Raw genomic sequence first — 26364 nt, 5'->3', positions numbered from 1 at the left:
AAATCATGGGTGGATTTACAAACAATAGCTGAAGAGTCAGCTGAAGAATATCAGAAAGGTCTAATCCCAAAAGCTATATTTTCATGGAGATTTGGGATGGGGTGGGGATACAGTTAAGCAATATTCTTGTATGTGATACAGTGATTGCAATGGATTCAAATAATCAAAGTTTATAACTTCTTAAATGGTTATACAAAGATGACTGTCATGAAATAACATTTTAAGTTCCAAATCAATGTCAGGCATGATGAACAAAATTTCTTCCTCTTTTGGAAGGATGCAGGCTAAAGGGCCCCTGACAGTTAAGTCCAGTTGCGAATGACTCTGGGGTTGTGGCGTTCATCTCGCTTTACTGGCCGAGGGAGCTGACGTTTGTCCGCAGACAGTTTTTCCGGGTCATGTGGCCAGCATGACTAAGCCGCTTCTGGCGAAACCAGAGCAGTGCACGGAAACACCGTTTACCTTCCTGCCAGAGCGGTACATATTTATCTACTTGCACTTTGATGCGCTTTCGAACTGTTAGGTTGACAGGAACTGGGACCGAACAATGGGAGCTCACCCCGTCGCAGGGATTCAAACCACTGACCTTCCGATCGGCAAGCCCTAGGCTCAGTGGTTTAGACCACAGTGCCACCCGCGCCCAATGCCTATTTCAGCAGTCACCTTATTCATTCGACTTCATGGTGACTTCAGCAGTCACCTTATTCATTCGACTATAATACACTGTCAGCTCTGGTGAAGAGTCCTAACCCTGGGAGCAAGCTTAGTTAAGATTGGACCACAGCTGGCTATCTTTTAATGGACTGGAACCAGACTTAGTCAAGCTTTTAGTAATGAATCTAATCTCAAGAAAGCCCGTCTCTGCACCATGCATTTAAAGCACTGGGATACCACTTTAACAGCCATGAGTTCCCCCAAAGAATCCTGGGAACTGTAGTATCAAAGGCTACTGAGAGTTGTTAGGAGGCCTCTGTCCCTGTCACAGAACTACAATTCCCAGAGCTCTTTGGTAAGAAGGATTGGTTGTTAAACCACTCTAGGAATTGTAACTCTGTGACAGGAATAGGGGTCGCCTAACAACTCTCAGATCCCTTAACAAACTACAGTTTCCAGGATTCATTGGGAGAAGCCATAACTGCTAGCGGAATAATAGTGCTTTAAATGTGTAGTGCAGCTGTGGCCTAAGTCTGGTTGCAGCCCAGTGTTAGGTCTTCAGTGTATTCCATTCTACCCATTGCATTATTTGCAATAACACACACACACACAAAAACCTCTGCATACCAAAGACTATGTGACCTTAATTTTCTTTACACATGGGAGCTATAATGATAATTTGGTTCTAATTCTCTTTGATCCCGATCCATGAGTAATCAGAGTAATGCCTTCCAGGATCTTCTAATAAGAACACACTCCGTTTTCTTGTTTGGGAAACAGATTCTGTAAGAACAAGACAGTGCTAATGCCTTACATTATTGTCACATGAACCTGTCTTTATGTGGAACTAGAGCCCACCCATCTGTGGTCTAGTCTGCCATGGTGGGGGCTGTCACAGGTATCCAGCAAGGGATTTTTGTTCTAGCACTGCTACCATGAAATCCTTTTAACTGGCAATGGCAAAGGGTTGAGCCCGGATCATTCTGTATGCATAGCATTTGCTGCATTGCTGAGCTATGGCCCATCTCATAAGGAAATGTTCACAAATAATGTTCTTCCATGAGTTTCTTTGAAATTCAGAGTGAATATGTTGCATACTTTTACGGAAATCCTTGCAGGACGCTGGCATTAAAAATGGAATCAGATTTGGATGTTTTGCTCCTTGATGATTTGTATACCAATAAATGTGCTTTTGCAAATACAGTGGTACCTCGGGTTACATACGCTTCTGGTTATATACACTTCAGGTTACAGACTCCGCTAACCCAGAAATAGTGCTTCAGGTTAAGAACTTTGCTTCAGGTTGAGAACAGAAATCATGCTCCAGCGGCGCGGTGGCAGCGGGAGGCCCCATTAGCTAAAGTGGTGCTTCAGGTTAAGAACAGTTTCAAGTTAAGTACAGACCTCCGGAACGAATTAAGTACTTAATCCGAGGTACTACTGTATATATATATATTATGAGAGTCTGCCAACAATAAGACAATTTTGCTTATAGACTGGACTATATTGTATTATTATTATTATTATTATTATTATTATTGCCAGAAGATGAGCAGTTGCTTCTGTTTGTGCAGTGTGGCGAGTCTGACATTTTACAACCATTGGAGACAACTTTGAAATGCTGCTTCTTTATTGTGTTGACCAAAGTTAATGAGATTACTTTGCCATTCATTTAATTTTGCCAGACTCCTAGATGCCAGTCTTTTACTGGAATGAGGTGGCTCAACTATAAATGCTGGAATTAAACCTTTTTAAAGCTTGTGCTCTCAAATGCCATGCTGTGTCTTCCCAGTCTCTGACCTCAAACCATAAATTGCTTTAAAGGTGCAGCCGTTACAGAGCCTGACTCCGTTCTTATACATGTTTCTTTGATTCACCCAGTACTTTTTAATTCACAGGAGCATAACTTGAGAAGAATGGGACTGAAGAGTGCTTCACATTCCAAAATGTCAACAATAATGAATGAGCAGTCAGGTTTTCTCAAGTGAAAGGTAGGGAGATTTCCTGGGAAACTAGGATTTCTCCCTGATAACTCCTGAAGCGTGCCGTAAAAAGATCTAAATTAACTAATAAACATTCACACTTTATAATGTGGGTGCCCTTTGCGGGATCACGCGTGGTGCTACAGTTCCCATGGAACTTTCTAGTAGAGAGGGGGCTGGCTTGCCTCTCAGTGTTATTATTTGGAGGTTCACGCCCAGCCTCAGTAATTGAGTTTCTTGCTGGGAGGCGGGACCAGCCCCATTTATAAATAGGGGGTGTAACTGATGATAACCAGGCAGTCGGCTCTGGAGATTCACCCTCCCTACCCGCCCTTGCAGGTTAACTTTTTCTTCATGTTTCGCGGGTGCTGCTACGGTCTTTGATTGGTTGCTGTTAAAGGATCAGGAAGAAATTTTCCTGCAATGGCAGGTTTGGTCTTCTCCACAGCAGTTCATCACAACTTTGGTGGTAATGGCCTTGGGTGGAATCTTTTAGTCTTTTCTTCCCTGTAATGTGTGTGTGAGGTGGTGACTCACCCCCCTGCGGTGGCGATTCCACGGTCCCCTCTTAAAGGGATTATATAATGGGTGTCACTGGCCATACACTGAAAGGTTGTCCGTGAACTACCCTGCATGAGGGGATATGGACTGGACTGCCTACTATATTTACATCTCACAGAGCACCCCCATATCCCATTTACCCTGTTGTGCCCCAGTTTCCCCGGCTGGGGGGCTGCGAGGGATACACGCCCAAGGCCCAAGCCAAGGACTTCCTACATTTAGAAGTTTAATAAAGTTGTGGCCTAATTTTAATTCCATAACATCGTCAGAGTCTTTATTCCTTTCTTATGATCCCTGGGGGCTGGGGCTGTTACACCTGGTCACGCAATAAACCACACACCACAGAAATGTGGGCATAGACCCACTGGATCTGCATAGGGCACTCTGCATGCACAGTTGTATGTATCCCCCTTCTCAGTATGATGTTAAACTTGCTCCTGGTTCGAAAGCTCCAGCTAGTGCAAAATGCTGTGCCCAGGATATCTGAAGGGCCACCTCATCTCTTGTATCCCTGACCAGTCGCTGAGATCTTGGGGCAAGTCTCTGTTGGTGCTCTCCCGTGTCTCAAGAGGCACGGCTTATAACTGTGCGTACCTGTGGAACTGTCTCCCACCTGAGATTTGACAGGCACTCCCATTTGATGAACTTCAGGTTCATGACAAAGTCACATTCTAGTGGGCATTTTAGGGTAGCGTACTTGCTACTGTTTCATTTTATGTGGGTTTTTTTATCGTTTTACTTGCCATACGGTTTGTTTTTAGGCACACCACTTAAAAATGCCAATGATTCAGTGGTATGTAAATGGCTTTAAATAAATAAATACTTCAATAAAGAAACAAAACTCCCTACATATTGCCTAGCAAGCTTTCCCCCCCCAAGGGCTGATGAACTTCTGGGAAGCAGTTTCCAATGTGTATATGAGCAATTGGAATGGGGGGGGAGGGTAGGACAGGAGGAGAGCTAAGTACATATTGAAAGCACTTTTGCCACACATTACTAAAAAGTCTTTTTGATTGCCGGCCATAACTTTGGTTCTTAAGAAGTGCGAAGTTATTCTGTCTGAATAAGTAGAATGCCAGTGAGACGGTGGGTGTAATTGTGTTTCAAGACTGGGTTTTTATTTGTTTATTTTTTTAACTCCGGTACTTAGTGCGATCTTGGATGCGTCACAAAGAGTAGAAAACTGTGGTGTCTAAGCTGAGGGAATGCCTATGATATATTAATACTGCAGGGGGAGAGAGAGATGGTTAGCGCTTAGTGGAAGCACTTATTTCTGAGACATGCTCACTCAATGCCACTTCCGGGTCTCTTTGAATGAGTCTTCATAAAAATCTCCTCAGCACATGCACAGGCCGTATCTGTGTGTGAACTGCTTAGGTTGACTAGTGCAGCTGCTACAGAATCAGACAGCAAACCAGGGGGAGCACTCCAGAAGAGCAGGGAAGCATACTCAGAAAACCAGGGGGGCAGGGACTCCCGAGGCCCTTACTTTGAAGACCAGAGCAACATGCCCGCAAGGCATTTTGGGCTCCCAGTGAGAAGCTAAAATCTGAAAGCCATATTCACACATGGCCTTTGGTGGGGATCGTGGTTGCATTCCTCACATTGCACGTTGACATCTGCACATTGAAAGCCATGCTGTTTTGATTATGTAGCAATTAAGTTAAACCTTTAGTTTCCCAGTGATTAGCAATTAAAGGAGCAGGGAAGAATGTTTTCCCTGATATAAGGAAGGAAATGTTCGAGTGCGTCTCTGTACCTCAGTGCTAAAATTGCTGCACAGCTGTAAGGTTTGGTAGCAAAGCTTGACAGTGGATGGTTTTGTTCCGTTCCAGCCTATTCGCCGTTTCAGAAATATTTCCTCCCCACAAAGCCCAAATTTCATTCCAAAGCATGAATTCCAAAGCTTAGCATGGATTTTCTTTTCCTTTGCTAAATACAGCTTGCTCCTCAACGTTCCCACTTGCAACCTACAAAGGTCCACAGTGGAAATCCAGACTTGACACTTGAACCCTGGCCTGTGGTTAATCAAGGGAGTTTGTTTATAATGGGATTAAACCATTTCAAATGGGTAATAGTTGGGGAAAAATTTGAAGTTATGTAACTCCCCTTTCCTCCCATTTCAGTGCTGTTGCTTATTGTCAACTATGCAATCATTTAAGTACCAGGAGTCTGTTTTTTTAGTCTTCGTTTTCTTCACAAGATCTTCTAAAGAATTACCTCGCAAACCCACGCTTTTGTGCAATGAACTGTGTGATGAGATATGGGTGGTAAAGCACGCGAAAAGTGCTCTAGAAACGACAAGCAATAATTATTGTCTCTATCTTTGAAGCAACAATGAATGAAGCATTTGCTCCCTGATTTTAGGTGCGGGTGTAGTAGGGGAGGGAATCTTGAGATACATTTGAGTAAAAAAAAAGAAGAAGAGTGGCTATTAGGATTCACATACAAGTCTTGGGGGTGGAAACCGCTCCAACTTGAGTTGCAGCCGGAAAGAGTTAAAGCCATCTGCCCGAAAGCATTGTGTAAAACACACACAATGTTGGGGAAATAAGCCAATTATGTGTGCTTCACAGGAGGTGGGGGACTGACCTTTGTGTATAATTAGTTCTTTTATTTAAAGCAAAGATTTTGAATAGAATAACTAATTAGCTGTCATAACTGGCAAATTGAAGATTTTGGCCGGATCCCCTTATGGGATGTGGGAGGCCGTCTTTTCCCACACAGAATATTCGCACGCTTCTTTAATTAGGCCTGCTTTTAGTTCTGCGCGGTGGTAATGAGGAAGCCAGTTTGCCGCACTCGACGGAGCCCCTTCTAACAAGGCATAAAATACAGGTGGAACTAAACTGCCTTCAGCTACTGTTGCTTTAATGTGAAGCATTTCCCTTCCCCAACCCCCCTTTTTTATTAAAAAAAAATCCACGTTGATTGTGAGGTGATTGAGAGCGACTGAGATTGTGGCGATCTCGACAGCGGGCTCAACTCTGGACTCGTTCCTATAAAACACAAGAAGGCAGGGAAGCCTCGAGGCGTCTTTCATTAGCCAGCAGTCCCACATTACTCTTTCACAGACCAATTAACCTTTAGAGTTGCATTAAAGAAATGAGATGGTGAATTTCCATGCTTTTCAGATAGCAGCAGCAAACCTCTTCCAGAGCAGACGACACTGGGGTGTTTGTGCTTGACGTCTAGGGAATCTGTGTGGCTGTGCAGTGCAGGCAAGCAACCCTTCCTGTGTCTGCTCTAAATCTCAGGCATGTTTTTGGCCTCGTGCAATGGAAGGGACATGCAAATGGTTTTACCTTTTCAAGGCCACCTCAAAAAGCCAATTTAAAATAAAGTTGGGTGCTAGTGGTGTGACTCAAACAGAACGCTCTTGCCATGGAAGGCCTAGGCTGATTAAAGCCAGTTTGTCATTCTTTGAACGGCGGTAAAGTCTAGCTTACCCAGTACAATAACAGCCTGTTTAGACACCCTCGTAAATTTCAGTATGACCAGAGGTGGTGTCCATAATTTTTTTAATGTACGCTGAAGCCGTGAGCACTCCAAACAGGTTTTGTTTTTTGTTTTTACCAGCAGCGAGTCTATTAAGCTGAAAGGACAAGGGGGGGAAAGGGGACTGGTCACCAAAAATAGAAAAAGTTTATCCACTGATCTTAAGAAAAAGGTGCCCCAGCCTGCTGGCATTTGTGTTTGTGTGTGTATGAAAAAGGCTGGAAACCAGCCTTCTTCCTCAATCAACATTTTCTGTGTAACACGTCTTGATCACATATTTAAACAAGCAAGTATCAGTTTGTTACCGCAAATACGTAGTTTCATTTCTAGCATTACCTTATTCTCTCCGTGTGGAATTGTACCTCTGGCAGGCTGTTTATTTCTTTTTGATAAAACACCACATAACACATAACAGCATGCAATAAACTTTTCCCTCACCTTCCTTTCTGGGCTTATGGCTTTGGATGACTGCTGAAGGTGGAAGGAATCGAAATCTTCCGATTCCAACCAAAGACGAGGCTTTTGAATGTGTATGTTATGGAGGACAATTATGTGCAGGGCAGATCTCAAGCTGCTTTAGCAGTCTTCCCTTGCCCTGGGGAATCTTGGCAGTGCAGTGCTTTCATTCCTAAAGAAAGGGATGCGGGGAGACCACGTCTGTGCCAAAACGCCATCTTCTGATCTGAAAACCCTTCACTCCTGAAGACTGGGGATTCTTTACCATTACCCACTGGTCAATGACATGCAGCCCACGTTTTATCCATTTATTTTTGAATCACTTCCTATGATGCATCTTGAAGTGATGTACAATGTAACACAAAACACTGAAAATATTAAAAAATTACATATATAAAAGCATGACTGGAGGTCAAAAAGTATTTCCCCTAGCTGCCTGAGATCAAATAATAGGCTTCTGCTGTTTTATGTTTGTGGCATTAAAGTCAGAAAGGAGTTGCTTTCAGGTGCTTTCCAAAATAGTAGTTTTATTTGCCCTTTGTACAGAAACAGAACAACAACAACAAACCATCAGCAATTCAAACCCTGCAGGACTCACTTCTGAGAAGGCCAGTGCGGAACTGGAAATTCCAGTCTTGGGTAGCCATGATGCAAATTGAAACCAGTTGCTTTTCTTTCTGGATTAGTTAATCCAGATCAGTATCCCTCTGGAGCTGCCCAGTGCCAAGAGCTGGCCCCTAACAGATTACTGTAAGGAAATGTGTCTCTTCACAGAAAAAAGGTTGCCCAACCCTATTCAACCATGGCACAAATTAATTCCTGAGCGCTCTATTTGCATATGGGTAGGGGTCTCTTACAGAATTGTCTGTACAAGTCTCAGATTAATAATTATCAGAATGATAATTAAATTGCTCTAAAATAAATATGATATAGGTGGGCCCTCACTGTATCTAACTTGCAAGGACTGTGGTGATCACCAAGCTACTGGAAATGGAGAGATGACTGCAGCCTTTATATTTCCATGCTGAATATTTCTGTTTCTTGCCAGGGGCTGCTTGAAATGCTAACAACATTCTGAACTTGAAAGCACTTCCATGTTGGAATGAGCATCTACCTTATTTCTATTGATACACCACCCACACATAAGGCAGTGCAAAACAGTATATACAAATAAAACATAAGATACCATAAAACAATATAAAATAATCATAAGGGATGATTAGCTCATCCTGATTTTTTTTTTAACAACCGAATAGGCCTATAGCATTTCTTTTAAGTATTCAGGAGATAGAATCATAGAGTTGGAATAGATCCAAAGGATCATTCTAGTCCAATCATCTACAATGTAGGAATCACAGCTATATAATCCATGACAGGTGACCATCCAACCTCTGTTTAAAAACCTCCAATGAAGGAGACGCTACCTTCTGAGTCAGTCTGTTCTACTGTTGAACAGTGGTTGCCATCAGAAAGTTAGAACCTTACACTTGTCCCTATTGAATTTCATTTTGTCAGCTTGGGCCCAGTTCTCCAATCTGCTAAGAACAACTTGAATTCTTCTGAGATACTAGCTTCCCCTCCCAGTTTGGTGTTATTTGCAAATTTGATGAGCATCCCCTCTGCTCCTTCATTCAAGACATTAATAAATATGTTGAACCGCAGGCCTGACACAGGACCCTGCAGCACTCCACTTGTCACTTTTTCCAGGATAATGAGTGAGCACTCATTGGCTTCAGTCAGTCAACCAGCAACAAATCCACCTAACAGTAACATTGTCTTGCCCACATTTTACCAGATTTGTTCCACAAGAATATCATGGGGGACTTTGTCAAAATCCTTACTGAAATCAAGATACGTTACATCCCACAGCATTCCCCTGATCCACCAAACTTGTAACTCTATCAAAAAACAAGAAATAAGACGAGTCTGGCATCATTTGTTTTTGAGAAACCAATCCTGGCTTTTAATAATCATAGCATCCTTTTCTAAGTACTCACAGACTGTTTAATTATCTGTCTAGGATCTTTCCTGGTATAGATGTCAAACTGACTGGCCCATAGTTGTGTGGTCCTCATTCCCTACCTTTTCGAAGATTCCCTCTGAGCATTAGTGAGGATGACTGCTAAATCTCTGCTGGAAGAGTATTCCACAGCATGGGAACAGTGACACTGAGTGTCCAACTTCTAGCGGAAGCAGGACAAATTTTTGAGCCATGTGTAGTGACAGATGCATTTTGCTGTGTACAATGTATACATGGCGAGAAGCTCCCATTAGCTGCAGCTTCTCACCTGTGGATACACAGCAACATGCACACGTGACTCATTATTGCACATGTGATGGCGTATATGCAGATTGCGGACAGTCGTTTCCCTGTGGAAATTCTGTGGCATTGGAGCAGCCCTCAAAAAGAAGAAGCACAGTGGTTTTACCTGCTCTGAGCCACGTCTCTAGAGGCGTAGGACTGGAAAGTTACAATGCCACAGAGACAATCTTTGCTTGTTATTTGCCACAGAAATCCGCAGTGATGAATGCTGGCAGTTTTGAAATTTGTTTCTCAGTGCCCTTCCCACATCAACTAGTTGCCAGCTAATTACAGCCCCAACTTTTCTACATCTCTATTTGTTCCATCTCCAGGTTGGTTCGGGTGTCGGGGAGAAAAGCATTCCAGACCAAAATGTAATTTCAAAAAACTGAACCCGACTGGCACGGGTTGACCTTGCTCGTTATTATCTGAGTGGGAATAGCGGCTTTGAACATCATATGATCTCTGAAACAGTTGCTTTTTTTCATTAGAAAACCCCCTGCTGAAAACTGACCAAATGTGTCTGAGTGTGTGTTTTATCTTGCAAAGATAACTGCAAAAAAAAAAGAGAGAGATCTTTTTCACGAATAACTAGAAGGGAGAAGAAGAAAAATCAGAAAGTGTCCCTCTTTTACCTGTCTCATAAGCCTTTCTGAAGACCATTGTGTCTCTAAAACGGATAGTAAAGAATCCGAATTGTTTTTGTCTGCTAGGTATGTTGGAGGCAAGAAACCTGCCTATGACCAATTTCCACATTCTTAAAAGTATTTCCTTCTCTTGTTCTAATTCAGCTTTTTATCATTTGTTCTAAAAGGAGACTTTTATGGATTGGAGGGGGGAGGGGGGAGAAAGGGAAGGCACATGCCAGTCACAATTTTATAGAAAAAGTCATGGTTAAGGTGTGACATCTCCCAAGGGTAAAACTACGGCTATTTTATGTCCACTCACATTTACGCATGTTAGAAATTCTCTGCTGTCTGACGTTAAGGCACTTGTGTGTGGGGGAAGGGAAACTAAACAACTGTAGTCACAGCCTTAACCTAGTTTAATGCCACCCATAACTTGTGTTTCTGGACTCACAGGGCCATGGGCTGAATGCAGCCTTCTAACTTTCTCTAGCTGATCTCCTCCGCAGCCCCTCCACACCCTCCTTGAGGTTTTTTACCTGGCTTGAATTTGTCCATGAATTCTGTTCAAGCCATTTGCTATTCTGGGTAGAGAAGAGAGAGAGTGTGTGTAGCGATGGAGCTTTGCTAAGCTCCTCTTCTTCCAGCCCTTTATTTAATTAGCCAATTAATGGTCTTTTAAACTGGGGGGGGGGTATTGTTTTTGTTTGTTTCTATATTGTGCATTTTTGTGTTTTTATATTGTACAGCACCCTGTGATCCTCGGATGAAGGGCAGTATATTGTTGTTGTTGTTTTGTTGTTGTTGTTGCTATTATTATTATTACAGTGGTACCTCGGGTTACATATGCTTCAGGTTACATACGCTTCAGGTTACAGACTCCGCTAACGCAGAAGTATTACCTCAGGTTAAGAACTTTGCTTCAGGATGAGAACAGAAATCATGCTCCAGCGGCGCGGCAGGAGGCCCCATTAGCTAAAGTGGTGCTTCAGGTTAAGAATAGTTTCAGGTTAAGAACAGACCTCCGGAACAAATTAAGTACTTAACCCGAGGTACCACCATATTATTATTTCTCAAGAAGCTACAGGCTATGAAAGGATTGTGGCTAACATTATCTGGTGGCACCATACTGAAGGTGGAGGGAATGGTAATGCATTCACAGCCTCAATGCCACCCACCTGCCCCCATCGAAAAATGAAAGGCTACTATGGATTCTTCCATTTTTATTCTTAAAGAGAGGAATGAAGCTCGATGAGACTTTTCTTATGCCTGAGTGCTGGTGAAGTTGTGCTGATGCCTTCTCTGTGGGCCTCCTTCTGTCAAATGCCTGCACCATTAATATATATTTATTTGTACTTCACATTTCGCCCTGACAGGACTCAAGGCAGCTTACAGATAAAAACAAGAATTGCTAAAAACACACAATTTAAACACAATTAAACATTAATAAAATGAAAACTAATTACATATATTTAAAAAATTACAATAAAAACAGTATGGCACCAACCCTTTCATTAAAAGCAGTCAATTTCCAAAAGTGTGTTGGAACAAGAGGTTCTTGACTTGCTGGTGAAGGACAACAAGGAGGGAGCAAGTCTAGCTTCTCCAGGGAGGGATTTCCAGAGTCTGGTGACAGCACTGAGAAGGCCCTCAATAATACTATACCCAGACTAGGAAAGATCCCCTCATGCTTTTTGACATAACATTTCAGCCTATATGAACTTCAGTAGCAGCTCAACACAACACTGGTGGCCACTTGTATTGGGTGCATGACTGTCATCCCAGCAACTATTTTCTCTTTTCCTTTCTAGCTAATGAAACCGAATATTTCCACTAAAGCTTCTGTTTTGAACATGGATCTCGCTCCCCTGCATGCAATTTGTTGACATTTTGAAATGAGATTTTATTCCAGATTTGGAAGAAATTGCCAAAATGCTGATTCACTTGACAGGAGTCGAGAAGCTCTCCCAAAACGTGTCTCAAACTGGATGAGGAGGGGGTGGGATGATTTGTATAATGAAGCATTTCAGGATGTTGAAATTAGACAGCCTGTTATCACTCAAGCGCTTACTGCATTTCCCCCACCCCAAACAGAAAAGGTGTCAAAAATTTAGATTGGTGGGGGGCACAAATCTATTTTGGCAAAAGTAACAAAAGGTGAACAAAATTTGGAAGTGAAACCCAAGATCTTCTGTAGGTGAGCCACTTCTCTGGTAACAGAAAAGGGTTTTAATACCTTTGAGTAGGTTGCCCAATAGAAAAGGGGACAGGGCTAGTGTACCTTTAAAAAGTTGTGTTTGTTTGAAGAGAGATTTTCAGTAGGTATATCTTGCATTACAAAGCTACAGCTGCTGAAGTCCTCTCTTCCAAACAACTGCCCTGCCGCAGGTGGGCTCCCAAGGAAGTGGGCTGTGATTGTGGTACCTCTTCGCATAGCAGCGGATAGAGGTTGTGTAGTCGTCTTCAGGTGAGGCAGAGGTCAAGTCAAAAACCTGGACACTGGCTGGAGGGAAGACATGGCTTCAAAAGTACCTTCTGCTGCCTTCTGAAGGCTGGTGGATCAGTTCTGTTGGTGACCCTCTGCCCTTGAAATGTTGCTGCCTTGCTCTGCAGCCATTGTCTGCTACGCTATGAGAATGGCAGGGGCTGCCCCAGAAATCTTTGGAAGCATCCAGCAAAGCCGTGTCTTCTGTTCAGGGGAGACAAGGAGAGGGAGGCATCATCAAGATCAGTGTGTGTGTTTGAGAAATGTAACAGTTGTGAGGGTGCTGCCCTAACCTTTCAAAACAGGTGGGATAAAAATCTAGCCCATAAATAAAAGTCACCACATGCTCCTGATTCGTCATACTGAGTGCTTTCTTACTCCTACCCCACAGATTTTGGTGCCACTGGGAGGCAGTTGATCACTGCAAGATGCTGCCAAGACAAAATATGAACTGAATTACACCTCCCATTTGGGGTGTACAGCAACCCTGTTGTTTGTTTCGTTTTGTAATGGGTGGCTGCACTCTTAGCTTTGGAGAAATGCTAAGTATCTCACTCCACTCCTAACAAAAATCCCAATCCCTATATGGGTCTGTGCTTACTGGGTTTTATTTATTGAACTGGATTTCAATGTCATAAAGTCTGATACAAAGTGGCCCGTGTTAGACATACCTTGGGTTCAACTGTGAGAAGTAAGAAAGTGTTTGTTCCTTTACATGGACACTTCTTGGGTCAATAGTTTTGGAGTGTCTTGTGCCAGCCTCGGCATCGCTCAGCTGTCCATGTAGCGATTCTGGTGGTAACTGATGCAACCAATAAGAGGCAGACAATTGTCTTTGTCCGGTCTCAAGTCCTGTCTCAGCATTTTCCACTTCACTATTGGTCTCATATGGAGGGAGTCTTAGAATTGGAAGACACCCAGTAGGCCGTCTAATTGAAGACCATACTCTGTGGGAAATGGGCTGTTGGTTTTATTAGCCAAACTAAAATTATTGAATATCACGGTAAATGCAGCAATGCAGCTGCAAATGGACTCCTGAGTCCTTTCCAAAGCAGATTTAATTGAAAATAACTCCTATTGATTTCAGTGGAACTTTTAAGCTAATTTACTTGGGATCATGCCTAAATATACATGGACAAAGTCATCCATAAGCAGACAATGGCTGTACAGTTAGAGGGTAGACTGATGAACTCAGTAAAGGGAAAGTTGGATTCAGCTCCCCATAGAGCCTTGGAGTTGACTGGGTGGTCATGAGGCAATATGTTTCAGTCCAACCTGTACATTCATTCCTAAGTCTATTCTGTCCCATTTGCACATTAATACGTACACGTGTAAGCTTTTAAAAAAGAACAGTCTGCATCAAAGTATGTCTTTGTGAAGTATTGCCACAAAAGACACATTTCTAAACTTATTATTTCCTCAAAACTATGTGTATTCAAACATATTTTATCTGAAAATACGGACTTCTTATAATTATTAGTATTATTATAAAAGTTTTTCATTTACAAAAGAGAAATACCATTGATGAAACACAACAGCACTCAGTAAAAATAAATAATTGTCAGTAAAATACGATCAAGCAAGAGCGTTACCGGTCAGGTAATGGCTGAGTATATGCATTTTTTTTTAGCACAAGAACTACATCCAGGGGAGAGTGAAATCTGAAGGATAGCTACACTCTGACCCACACCTTACTTTGGAAGCTGTGGATCAAGTCAGTTCATCGGAAGAGTTTGCAAAGGACAAATTCTCCAAACCTCTCTAGATCCTGTGTGCAACTCTGACCTCCTTAGCGGAAGAGTAGGATACACACAGTTGACAAATAAATAATAACAGGGAGCTGCCCAGGGGAGATCTTGTGTAATGCCTATGCATGCATCCATATATTTCGAGTCACAGACATATTTTGAGTGGCACTATTGATTGTGTGCCGTCTTTTGAGAACATGGTTGTATTTTTCCTTAGTAATATGAGTTTGGTAGGCTTTTTTTAAAAAAAAAAAAGTCAAAAGTTGCTGGCATTAACACTGAAAGTGGATTTTTGTGACTCCAGCAGGCTCAGTGAAGAGGGCTCTTTTTAAGTCTCAAGGGTTTTTGAACATTACTTGACCTGTCTCCATAGTACTGAGGCCATTTTTGATAACGAATGGATCAATACCTCCCTGTTTGTCTTGAAGTGTCTTAAGTGCTGTTGTTGTCCGCTTGCAGTTCTGACAAAGCAATTATTACTGTAAGAGTGGCGGTTTTTATGTGTTGAGCATTTGCTACCCTCAGGTCACCCTTGCTTTTAAGGAAAGCATAAAATGTCACTTGCCATAGCGGGATTAACTAGAACCACTATGGTTAAGGGTCTGTTAATAATTCCATAATATATCCTGCTTTGGTCTGAAAACTACTTCAACTTGGCAAGAGAGTTTTTCCTTTGACTATCCTACTAGCAACCATTTCATTCTCTCCTCATCTCAGGCCAAATAAGTGCGTTGGGGTTGAGTTTGTTTTTAGTGCAAGGAAACAAGCATTTCTAATAGGGATATTGATGGTTCCTAAATATTCAGGAGTAGGAGCAAAGACATTTGCTACCAGGGGCAAGAGAAGAAATTATTATTTTCTAAGAAACAAAACACAAACCCTGGAAATCCTCACACACAATTGGCTAACTTATTTACTCTGCTATAATTGCGGTATAGTTATATATGGATCCACTGCAACCAGAATTTGACAGTGCTGTTTGCTTTCTTCTTTGTACCTCGTGTGTATGTAATGGGACCTTGTGGGATCACCCCAAGAATAAAAGAATAGTATTCAGAATGGGTATCATTATTATTATTATTACTATTATTTATTAAATTTGTATACAGTGATACCTTCGGTTACATACACTTCAGGTTACAGATGCTTCAGGTTACAGACTCCACTAACCCAGAAATAGTACCTCGGGTTAAGAACTTTGCTTCAGGATGAGAACAGAAATCGTGCTCCAGTGGCACGGCAGCAGCAGGAGGCCCCATTAGCTAAAGTGGTGCTTCAGGTTAAGAACGGTTTCAGGTTAAGAACGGATCTCCAGAACAAATTAAGTACTTAACCCGAGGTACCACTGTACTGCCTTTAGTCCGAAGTTCACTAGGTGGTTCACAGCATAAAAATACAAAATGAGAACAGAAAATGCATAAAACAAACAAACAAACCAAAGAGAAACACATTTAAAGAATATTTAATCAGCCAAAGGCTTGGTTATAGAGAAACATTTTTGTCTGGCACCTAAAGATGCATAATGAAGACACCAGGCAGGCCTCCCTGGGGGGAGCATTCCACAAACGGGGAGCCACTGCAAAAAAGGCCCGTTCTTGTAGAATGCCCATGTGATACCTTTTCTCGTGACATGCTGAGAGGCATACTACTTGATCACGACATTCGGAAGCAGCTTCAGGTATTGACCAAGGTCCAGCAATTGACCTTGACGGTTGAAGCTCCAGGGAAGCATCTAGGATTAGCATGCCAGTCAATTGACCAAATATTGTCAGCTGGCCACCTGTTACTTGACTGTGGCCAAACATTGTCAGATGCTTGAAGAATTCGCCTCCCGCCTCCTTAGCATAACTCCTTTCAGTAGCAGCCCTGGGTGAAGCTGCCCAGCTGCCCACTCCCCAATACTTGTGTTGACTCCAGCTACCTGGATAGGCTGTGTAGCCCCAGCCACCCCAGCCTCGTCCAGGTAAGGTACAACAACACCGACATCATCCAGAAAGTGGCTCAGTGGCCCTGTCTCAGCTTATGGGCCACTGTTGCTGCCTTTCAGCTTCTCATTGCAGCTTTCCCTTCTCTGGCCAATGAAGGAGGGCAGGCTGGTGTTCTCCTCGCAATGATGTTTATCTTGAGAGGCAAAAGGTGCAACATCTCAGCAGCTCTTGGATCCCTGACCAATGGGAGACGCTACTTACCTCTTTTTCTTGTTCTATTTTATTTTGACGTTTTTTCAAAAAGTTGCAACAAGTTGATCATACCAATCATGTCGTGTCTGCATAAAGCCTATCTTCTGAAATGTTTTTTCCCCCCTCCCTTAATGAAGCTTTTTGATCAGAATCGCTGGAGTAGTTCTGGAAGTCAAGCAGAAGACTCACTAGAGGTAGCAGAGAGGTTAACCTCAACTAGGTGGGCAACCTGCGGACATCTGGATGTCTGTCCTTGGACTCCAGGTCCCATCATCCATGACTGTTGGACGTGCTGGCTGAGACTGATGGGAGTTGGAGCTCAACAACATTTGGAAAGCCGCAAGTTGCCCACCCTTGACGTAAGCAAAATCCATGGTGTCAAGCCAGTTTGATGATGGGGGCAAATTATGGCCATATCCCAGCAACTAATCATGCTGCTCAGAGCAAAAAAACCGGACTCAGATTGTCTGTTCACTTAGTGGACAACCGGCTAGAAAACACCAAGAACCTGCCAACATTCTGTACTGGGGATTTCCTCAGAGAGCTAGCAGGAACCTGCTCAGTAACGTTACCTGTAACGTCCTCATGGGTGTGCTTTGTTGTTCATAGGTGTGCCAATGTTATCCGTCCAGCCGAAAGGGAAGCAAAAGGGCTGCGCTGGCTGCAACCGGAAGATTAAGGACCGATACCTTTTGAAGGCCTTGGATAAGTACTGGCATGAAGATTGTCTAAAGTGCGCCTGCTGCGACTGTCGCCTGGGAGAGGTTGGATCAACACTTTACACAAAGGCAAATCTCATTCTCTGCCGCAGAGATTACCTGAGGTAAGTTAGGTTTTATGCCACACCTGCTTATAAGCATCTCACTCAATAAACTGCTTTCTTTTTCTTCCTGCCAGGGGCGTTTAAGACGTACCTCTATTGTTTGTTAACTTTATTTCCTTTTGGAAAATCTGTGGCGTACCTGTACAAAGAAGACCAACCCCCACAAAACAAACCTGTGTCAGCTTCTCGGGAAGAATAACTTTGGTGGGGTGCTTTTTGTTGGAACCATAGTACAGAAGGAAAGGGTTATACTTGCCCCCCCAAAAAAACCCCCCAAACTGCTATTTAAATATCAAAAGACACATGAAATGCATTCACACCCTAAGTTTCTTAGTTAATTTACTATTCTGATGCACCTTCGAAGGAAATTATGCTTAGATTTTTAGCAGTGAAGTAAAATAGAAAGTCTGTTGGACCTTATTTCTCTCTCATTTCTTTTGGCCAAAGTTGCTAGGGTTTGGGGAAATGAATTGGGATTGCAAATGTTCCCTCCTTTGCCCTTCTTTTGCCCCAAATTGCATAAGTACTGAGCAACCAAAGGGGAATCCCTCAGTTATTTGAATGCAGAATCTCCCACGATCCTGAGAAACCTTCAAAAGATGGTTTTTCTCCCAGGGTAAGGAGGAGAATTCCCACGCTCAAAAAACAATATGATCTCCCCCTTCATTGCTTACTTTTTCCTGCAGTGAGGAGAGTAAAAGTAAAAGAAGTGCATAAGCTTTACTCATAATTTAGTAACAATTGAGATACAATCAGTTTCCTGTGAAATTCAGCAACAAAAATACTATGGGGTTGATACTCAGATAATACAAATAGAAATAAAGAGCTAAAAAAATATATATTCTCAAATGGGTATAGGCTGCCTGTGGTCCTTCAGATGTTGGATTTGGTGCACCAGGAACTTAAAACTTCATGGCCTGTGTTCTGAAATAATGGGAGCTGTGGTCTAGCAATATACGGGGCACCATGTCTTCCCAATCCCTGTGCTATAGGCAGGGCATTTTTTTCAGCCGGAACTTGTCATAACTCAAGTCCAGCACCTCTCAGGTGAGCACCATTACCATTCTAAGAGAATGAGGGAGATGTTCATGGTGAGTTCCAGCTCCTCTTTTTCTAGAAAAATAGCACAGGCTGTATGAAACATTCATAGTTTCATGAAATAAAGGAAATGTATGCATGCCTTACAATGGTTTTACCTTGCTTCCAGATACGGGCTGAATAATAACGTAGCTCTTGTAAATGGTCCTACCTGACACCACTTTCCAAATTCCAAAACTGCCATTTTCCACCTCAGCAGCGATTGTGTGGACCAAGCCTATACAAAATGTGTGGATAAACTTTTGCTGAAGATGTTTTATATGCATTGAATCATTCTTAGCCCCGTTGTGTGGATTAGGTGGGCTTGAATGGTTCCTTCAGCTTTCTCGCGGGGCTCAATAAATTTGTTAAAATGATGCTGTATCCACGTAGGATAACAGAGGTGGGTTTTTTTAAAAAATAGCATATGGCAGAAAAGCTTTCAAATACCATTTGAAAAGTATCCCCGGCACTTAGTGCACTGCAACAGGGCATTGGTCCCTGGCACAGAGGCCTGCCGTGCTGTACCTGAAGAGGCATCATCCTGTGTAGGGCAAGTGGAACGGGACTGTCCCGCTCAGGCCCTCTTGCCATTTCAAATGCATTAGCACACGTACACACGCCATTCCCTCTACTCCTACAAAATGCCAGCATCGCTTTGTACCAGAGCTCTGGGATTTGGGACCTCTCTGTCCTTTCAGGTGGCACGCAAGGGACTGCAGGCTGTCATGCCAGCATAGGCGAAAGTGAGGGAAGGTGGCCTGGTTCCAGCTCCAGTTCAAATGCATAAATGGGTAGCACTGAAGACTGGGGGCTTCTGCAGATGACTTGCCTATTGAGCATCCGTCCTGATTTGCTTGCACAAAGCTTACGCAGAGGTTAGACCACGCCCAGTCTTTACCGAGCAGTCATTCTCATTCGTTTGCACAGTGATTATACACCTTTCTGTTGATTGTTAGTTCTGCTCACACTTTTCAGCGCATTTCCTGTCACTTTCCTAACCATAAAAAAATTGTTTGTTTGTTTCTTAAATAGATTTGTTGCTCCGTGGCAACAGAGTCCTTTAACCCACTTTAATTGAGCAAACTTGCACTGGAATCCCTCCCGCAAAATACTGACACTCTGGAGGTGTGACCCCCCGTTAGCTTGTATCTTTTGCATCATCGCCTTGGCCCTCGGTACCAAGACTAGGGCTGCAAATGTTCTTGACTCTTTCCAGAGAGAAATCATCACCACAGATTTGGAGGGGAAATGCAGCCTTGGCACACTAAAATGTCCACTCCCCCTCATTTTAAATCAGCCCTCAGAAAGGTCTCAAAATCTTAAAGGTAAAGGTAAAGAGACCCCTGACCATTAGGTCCAGTCGTGATCGACTCTGGGGTTGCGGCGCTCATCTCGCTTTATTGGCCGAGGGAGCCGGCGTACAGCTTCCGGGTCATGTGGCCAGCATGACTAAGCCGCTTCTGGCAAACCAGAGCAGCGCACGGAAACGACGTTTACCTTCCCTCCGGAGCGGTTCCTATTTATCTACTTGCACTTTGACGTGCTTTTGAACTGCTAGGTTGGCAGGAGCTGGGACCGAGCAACGGGAGCTCACCCTGTCACGGGGATTCGAACCACCGACCTTCTGAACGGCAAGTCCTAGGCTCTGAGGTCTAACCCACAGCGCCACCTGCGTCCCTCTCAAAATCTTACCTTTGGGTATAATTAGAATCATAGCAATGTATGGAATTAAAATCTTGTTTGTTTGTTTGTTTGTTTGTTTCCTTGCTTTATTAGATTTCTTACCTGGCCTGTACCATAATGTTCCAGAACGGATTACAGCAGTAAAGTATACATTTATAAAACAAATAAAACAGAGCCGTAATAATGTAAAAACAGTTCAATACATAGAAGAGTTTAAAACAATGTCACATCTAATAACAATGCAAACATTTGAAAGCAATTCCATATGTATATAAACAGTTTAAAAATACTTCCAGTACAGATGCAATCTGGGAAAAAGACTCCTCCATCAAAGGCTTGTTGCACGCTCCACCCTGTGGAAGGCCACCGTCTTCTCAATAGACAAATGTAAACCTTTTCTGGTCCACAAATCAGTCCCTTGGTACCTATACTACACTGGCTCTCATCTTCTGGCATCTTTGTCTGTTTTTTTGTTTTAATGTGACATTAGCATCCTACCTTTCCTCCAAGAAGCTTAAGAAGACATATATGCTTCTTCTTCTCCTTCCCATTTCCTCCCTTGCAACAACCCTGTGGGCTGAGGAATGGGGACTTTCCTAAGGTCACCCAGCTTTATGGTTGGGTAGGGGCCTGAACACTGGTTTCCCAGGTCCCAGCCCATCACTCCTAACCAGTACACCACACTGGCTCGCAATGAAGAAGGCACTGGCGTTTCAGGAAAGTAGAGGGCATCAACCGTGAGAGGGACCTGTGCCTCCACTTGCCCTGCTTCTTGTGTGAGGCAAGATATGGAAGTCTCCTTTTCCCATTGAGATGTGTGCTCTCAACATGCATACTCCCCCTCCTTCCGTTTTGAGTGCCATTTGCATTGCTCTTCTTAGCTATCAAATGGAATTATGGTTAGTTGATTATTAGCTATGGCCCCACAACCCAGCAAAAACTTGTCACAGTTGAGACTCACGGAAATAAATAGGATTTTAGTTCATCGCAGCCAAGTCCCATTTCAGTAGTCACAACTAGCTTTTCCTGGATTCCGCCCAATGCCTTTTTGAATGTTATGAATAACTCCTCGCTCTTTCTTGTAGGAGCTATTGTAAATGAACCTCACAGACCTGCTATCTGAACATAGATTTATGCAAACGTCCATTTTATTTGTTCAAATAAATACTTTGGAGAGGCTTCTTGTACTGAAGCATGTAAACAATCACCGTGAACCATGTCATGGCTGCGGGTCGGGTTGTATGATACGATTTCAGGGAGCTGATGTTCCTTTCCTGCCAGCCTTAACCGACTTCAGTTCCATTCACCATAATTATTTTTTTGTATTTTGGCTTATTGCAATTAAAGGGAAGGCAGGAATAGGAAGGGAAAGCAGGGGGATACACATCTCTGTATTCTGACAATGGCTCTAAATGGCTGAGTGGCACATTATTGGAATGTCATATGCCTTGTAAAGCTTGTTCCATTCAGGACAGAAATAGAGGCTCCCACAGAAAATTAGTAGTTGCATTCTCAAGGTTAACATTTAAATTTACATTAGCAGGAAAATATGCCGGTTGAGATGCAGTTTCAGAGCCTTTCCATAAAGATGCCATTATATCCAGAAACAAGGAGGCAAGTAAAACAGCTAGAAAGCACGAGGCACAGTTTCGTGAACAGTTTGTGATATAGGGAGATCTAATGGTTGTGGCTTCTGGTGCCCGTGCTGCTAGTATTCTGCAAACAAAGACAGTGTCTGGTAGTGCAGCTAGGGAATAGGCAAATCTGTCAGTTTTGGTTTCCCATTTTCCCAGTCTTAAATTCAGTTCTCCACATTTCCACATTAAATTGTTATTTTTTAAAAATAAAATAAAATAAAACCTAATGGAAATTCATCAGCATTTTAAGTTCTTTTAGCATCTATATATTCAAATAAATTAGTATTTATTCATTTAACAAAAGTGTATGTATACACACACACACACACACACACACACACACATCTCCATCTCATAAAATATTAGGGCAGTATACATATATGTATACGAAAAAACATAAAACATCACTAACACAGTATGAAACAATCATTAAATGACTGACTAATCAAGAAGGTTTTAAATGACTGTGAGGGCCTGGTGGCCTAAAAGGGTCTTCAAGAGACGCCCAAATGTCAAAAGGTAAGGATTGTCTGTCAGATCTGTGCCAGAAGAGTGTTCCATGGCATTCGACTAGCAGTGCTCAGTGCCCAAGAACAAGTTGAAACCAGTCAGGCGTCTGTAACATCAGAGGCAGATCCGAAGGAGCACAGATTTGAGGGCCTATTCAGCTGCATTAGGTGAGAAACCTCAGAGGTGCTGCCAGTGGAGGGTGCTATATTTTGCCGTCGCACAGGGCACCACTGAAATTTGAGACCTCAAGGGTGGAATCTACACACATATAAAAAAACCCGCTGTGAAAATGCTGTGAAAAATATATTGAGCTCACTTTCGCCATCTAGTATCACATTTGTATATTGCACTTTACAGCACATTTAAAATGTTTTGTTTGCAGCTTCAATAGCAGACCTTGGACTCAGCTATATAGCTGTATAGCTGAGTCCAAGGTCTGCTACTGGTAACATGGGGGACAACTAACAGCATTCCTCTGGATGATCTCAGGGCTTGGCCACACTTTCCCCGTGCCTAGAAAGCATGGGTCGGAGCGGTTTGCCTTTGCCCCACCACTTTCCCCTGAAAAACCCGCTCTTTGGTGCTAAACCAGAACAAATAGCCGATTGCCATTTGTTCTGCTAAACTATGGGTTTCCTGGGGAAAGACAGTGGGGCAAATGGAGGCATGGATGAACCCTCAGTGACTGAGCTAGGATATAAGGGCTCAGGTGGTACCCAAGGTAACCTGAGGAAGGCAGTCCTTAAGGTATATACTAAAGAAATGATGGGTTGACTTTCTTTCTCTTTGTGATGAGGAGAGCCATCCTGGCCATTAGCTGCATGTCCTGAGAAGATAGGTTTTATTGCTCAAGAACCATGACTGTAGCCCAACAGCAATACTCTGTGTTTCCTACCCTCAGCCAGTTGCATAGTGCAGCGGTCTGTATTTTAGTCTGTCCTCAGCAACCGTTCTGTGGACATCCTGTTTCAGTTTCCAAAGTGCTTCATAAGCACTGTGGGTGAAAGGTGTTTACAGTAGCTGCAGTGTCTCCTTTGATTACTGTCTGTGCAGAGTAAGACCTTGATTCTTGGAAGTGTGCCGTTTCTACCTGGAGAAGACATGCTCTCGGGAATACCTAGTTTTCATCAGGCTACCATTTTGAGGCAAGGGTGGTGGAACAAAATTAAATGGTCAGACCACAGGTCTGCACATAGACCCTGAATGTCGCATGTACCCATGCCAAACTTGTCAGACTCAAGTAACTGTCAAAGTGATTAATACAAGTGACTGCAGCTTCTGTGTTCAGGAACGGACTTTGGTAAAACCAAGAATCGTTTTAAGGCAAATGGTGCTTCTTCCACAAATAGATGTCATGTTTTGTGGCCACTGGCAACAAATACCACTGGACAGGAATAGTGAACTTTTAAATAGAAAGCACCAGTCTTTAGAATTTTGATGGAAGCATCATTCCCAAAAGAAAGGGGTTATCAATCTGTTCATATTTTTTAAGGTGTACATCTATGTAAGAGGGTAAAAGCAAGAACCATACATGAAGTGGGGGGGGGTCCATTAGGGCAAAATAGGCACTGCCCCACTAACCTCTGTGCGTCTCCAGCTAGCCCCCCACCTGCCTGCCTTCTTACTTACAACCAGTTTAGGGAGTAGCACTGGCTGCCAGGTTCATCCTCAGTCTGAGTGTTGCATTGAGCTCATCAGGGAGGAAGATGGGAACAAAGCTCAAAGTAGTTGACTCTGCTTGCCATTGGCTCTAGCTCCCCCTACTGCTGGCCTCCTGCATTATGCCGTAGCAGTCCGAATGGATGTCACTGACACACAGCCACTAACGACACACATGGGTAGGTGAAAAAAAGTCCACAAACTGTTTTTTCCCCCACAATCCCTTCCATGGTTTGGTGTAGCAAGCAGCAGGGACTAAATGACCCCATCCAGCTTTCTGGGTAGAATTTCAGAGGAAGCAAAAGCAATGTGGTGTAGTGGTTAGAGTGGGAGACCAGGGCTGAAACGCCTGCTTGGCCCTACTTGCTTCAGCCTAACACACATCACAGAGTTGTTGTGGGGATTAAATGGGGGGGGGGGGGGGGACAACGACCAGGTATGCCACCTTGAGCTCCTTGGAGAAAAGGTGTGATATAAATGCAATCAATAAATCATAAGACGAGGTTCATTGTACTGACTATTTTCCCTCCCACCCCCAATATCTGGAGGTATCATTGATTAGGTCCCAAGAAATTTGAGTTGTATGTGTTCTCCAGATAAGCAGTTACACCCATGCACACACCACAAATGTGGGCAGGAATTTTGCATCACCTTTGTTATTTATCTCAAGCGAATCTTCAACTCACTTGGGTGCTAAGCATGCTTCCCTAAACAATGCTAGGGAAGCTATAGCACTTTTCATTCCCTTTTTTGTGATACTATCCTACAAGACTTACTACGAAACGTGGGTTTGCCACATCAGAATGGCAATGCCGGGAGAAGGAGTAAGGCGAGGACGCTGCTATAATAATGTGATCTCTATAAAAGGATTTCCCTATTCCTTTCATTTAACCTACATTTGGCTTGAAAGATCTGAGCAGAAATTTACAGCTGCCCATTTCTACCGTTCTCAGATGTAGCAGTCATCCCATTAGAGCATACTGGCTTTGGCGTAATGGGTCGCATAAAAGTTCTATTGCACTGTCTGCAACTTTGAAGCAGAGACCTTCCCCAAAGTATGATATCTTAACTGAGGCCGTCTAGTCGAAGTTCCACACTCTAAAGGCAAAAATAGATTGCACTTGGTTTGTTAGTTGACTTTTTTATTATTTCCTAAAGCCTTGTGATTAAGTGAAAAGCTTGCGTGGACTAAATCTTGCAGCCGTTTGATGTTCCAACCTGCCTCTGGCACTTTCAGACTTGCTGTTTTGCTACTGATAATTTTTAAACTGTCCAAAGAGACCTCTGCTCTGTTCATGTGTGTTTGCATAGCCTCTGTGAAACTCAAGTTGTGTGTTAATGCTCGTTGCAGCAGTTACACCCCAGGTGTCTCCCCCACGTAATACTAATACTGCGGCCGGCAAGCCAAAACCCTGTGGTTGAAATGAAGCACTCAAATTTGTACAAATTTACTGGATTTCTTTTGTAAAATGGTTACACGGTTTGCTCAAAAGAAATGGAGTTGGGCTCTAGCAAATTCTGGACGACATGGAGAAGAAAGTGCCCGATAGTAAAATTCTTCCTTCTTCAGAGATGAGAAGCTTTATATTGAGATCACCACTGGTTTGAGTCTACTGCTTTGAAATGTAACGGCTTCTGTCTGAAATTAGTAATTGATTTCTTAAACTCTGGCATGAAGAGAGGAGGACTGATAGCTGAAAGGGCACAGTGGCTAGGGTGAATCTTACATAACGAGAGCCCTGCTATATCAGACCAAAGGCCCATCTCATTCAGCATCCTGTTCCCCCAGTGATCAGCAAGGTGCCAATGGAAAGCCAGCAAGATGAACCTGCATGCAGCCCTGCTAGTTTGTCAGCTGCCTCCTCAGCTACCATGGAAATCTTGGACAGCTGAGTGGAGGCTGGCTCCTCGCCTTATGTGTCATTGGCCTAAGAGCCAACTCCTAGGGGCCAAGGTCTCTTCACCCCCAATAAAATTGAGAGGGCCACCCCCACCCCAAATGATGGGCATTGACATTCAAATGGTTTGTCTTGTGATTGATTATGTGTGGCAGGAATTCCCTGGGGTCCCTCTCATATTTTATCCAAGTTGGCACTTGTCAGGCTTCAGGGAATCAGATTTCTCCCACTCCCCACCCCACCACCTTGGCAGTAGGTAAGCAGAACAAAGGAAAAAGAGTCTTCTTACCAGTTAGAAACTTTCATGATCACAGCGAGAGAACAAAGAATCCATTCCTAGGAATTCCCAATTAAGGGTCCCACCCACTTCCTCCCTAGTCACCCACGTCACTACCGTGTCTTGTAACCTGATCCCACAATCATTGTGTTTTCTGTTCTGCCACCTTTTCAGCTCTTCTTGTTCTTGGGCTGGGCGGAGGAATGCTTCCCAGAGACAGTGAATCTGTTAATTCTCTCTCTCCCAGTGCTTCTTCTCCTAGCTGTTCCCCATCCAGTATTTCCCAGCTTCTGCCTTCTGAACTA

At 43.2% G+C, this 26364-nt stretch overlaps 2 protein-coding genes and 1 long non-coding RNA gene across 8 annotated transcripts in view; all 3 read left to right on the top strand.

The window, feature by feature from the left end:
- RIC3 (RIC3 acetylcholine receptor chaperone) overlaps window positions 1-26364 on the top strand; it is a 513554-nt gene that overhangs the window by 1713 nt on the left and 485477 nt on the right. The window lies entirely within an intron of this gene.
- Window positions 1-26364, top strand: part of LOC310666311 — a 446582-nt gene that overhangs the window by 223380 nt on the left and 196838 nt on the right. The gene's annotated exons all lie outside the window — the stretch shown is intronic.
- Window positions 1-26364, top strand: part of LMO1 (LIM domain only 1) — a 101977-nt gene that overhangs the window by 54068 nt on the left and 21545 nt on the right. For all 6 annotated transcript variants that reach the window (XM_083412412.1, XM_083412411.1, XM_083412415.1 and 3 more), the window contains exon 2: window positions 17102-17315. In XM_083412412.1, coding sequence (XP_083268538.1) covers window positions 17102-17315 — 214 coding nt within the window. The remainder of the gene's footprint in view (window positions 1-17101; window positions 17316-26364) is intronic.

The sequence above is a fragment of the Podarcis tiliguerta genome, assembly GCF_965153285.1.
Source record: "Podarcis tiliguerta genome assembly, chromosome: 1".
Classification (NCBI taxonomy): Eukaryota; Metazoa; Chordata; class Lepidosauria; order Squamata; family Lacertidae; genus Podarcis; species Podarcis tiliguerta.
This window is presented reverse-complemented; position numbering and strand designations above follow the sequence as displayed.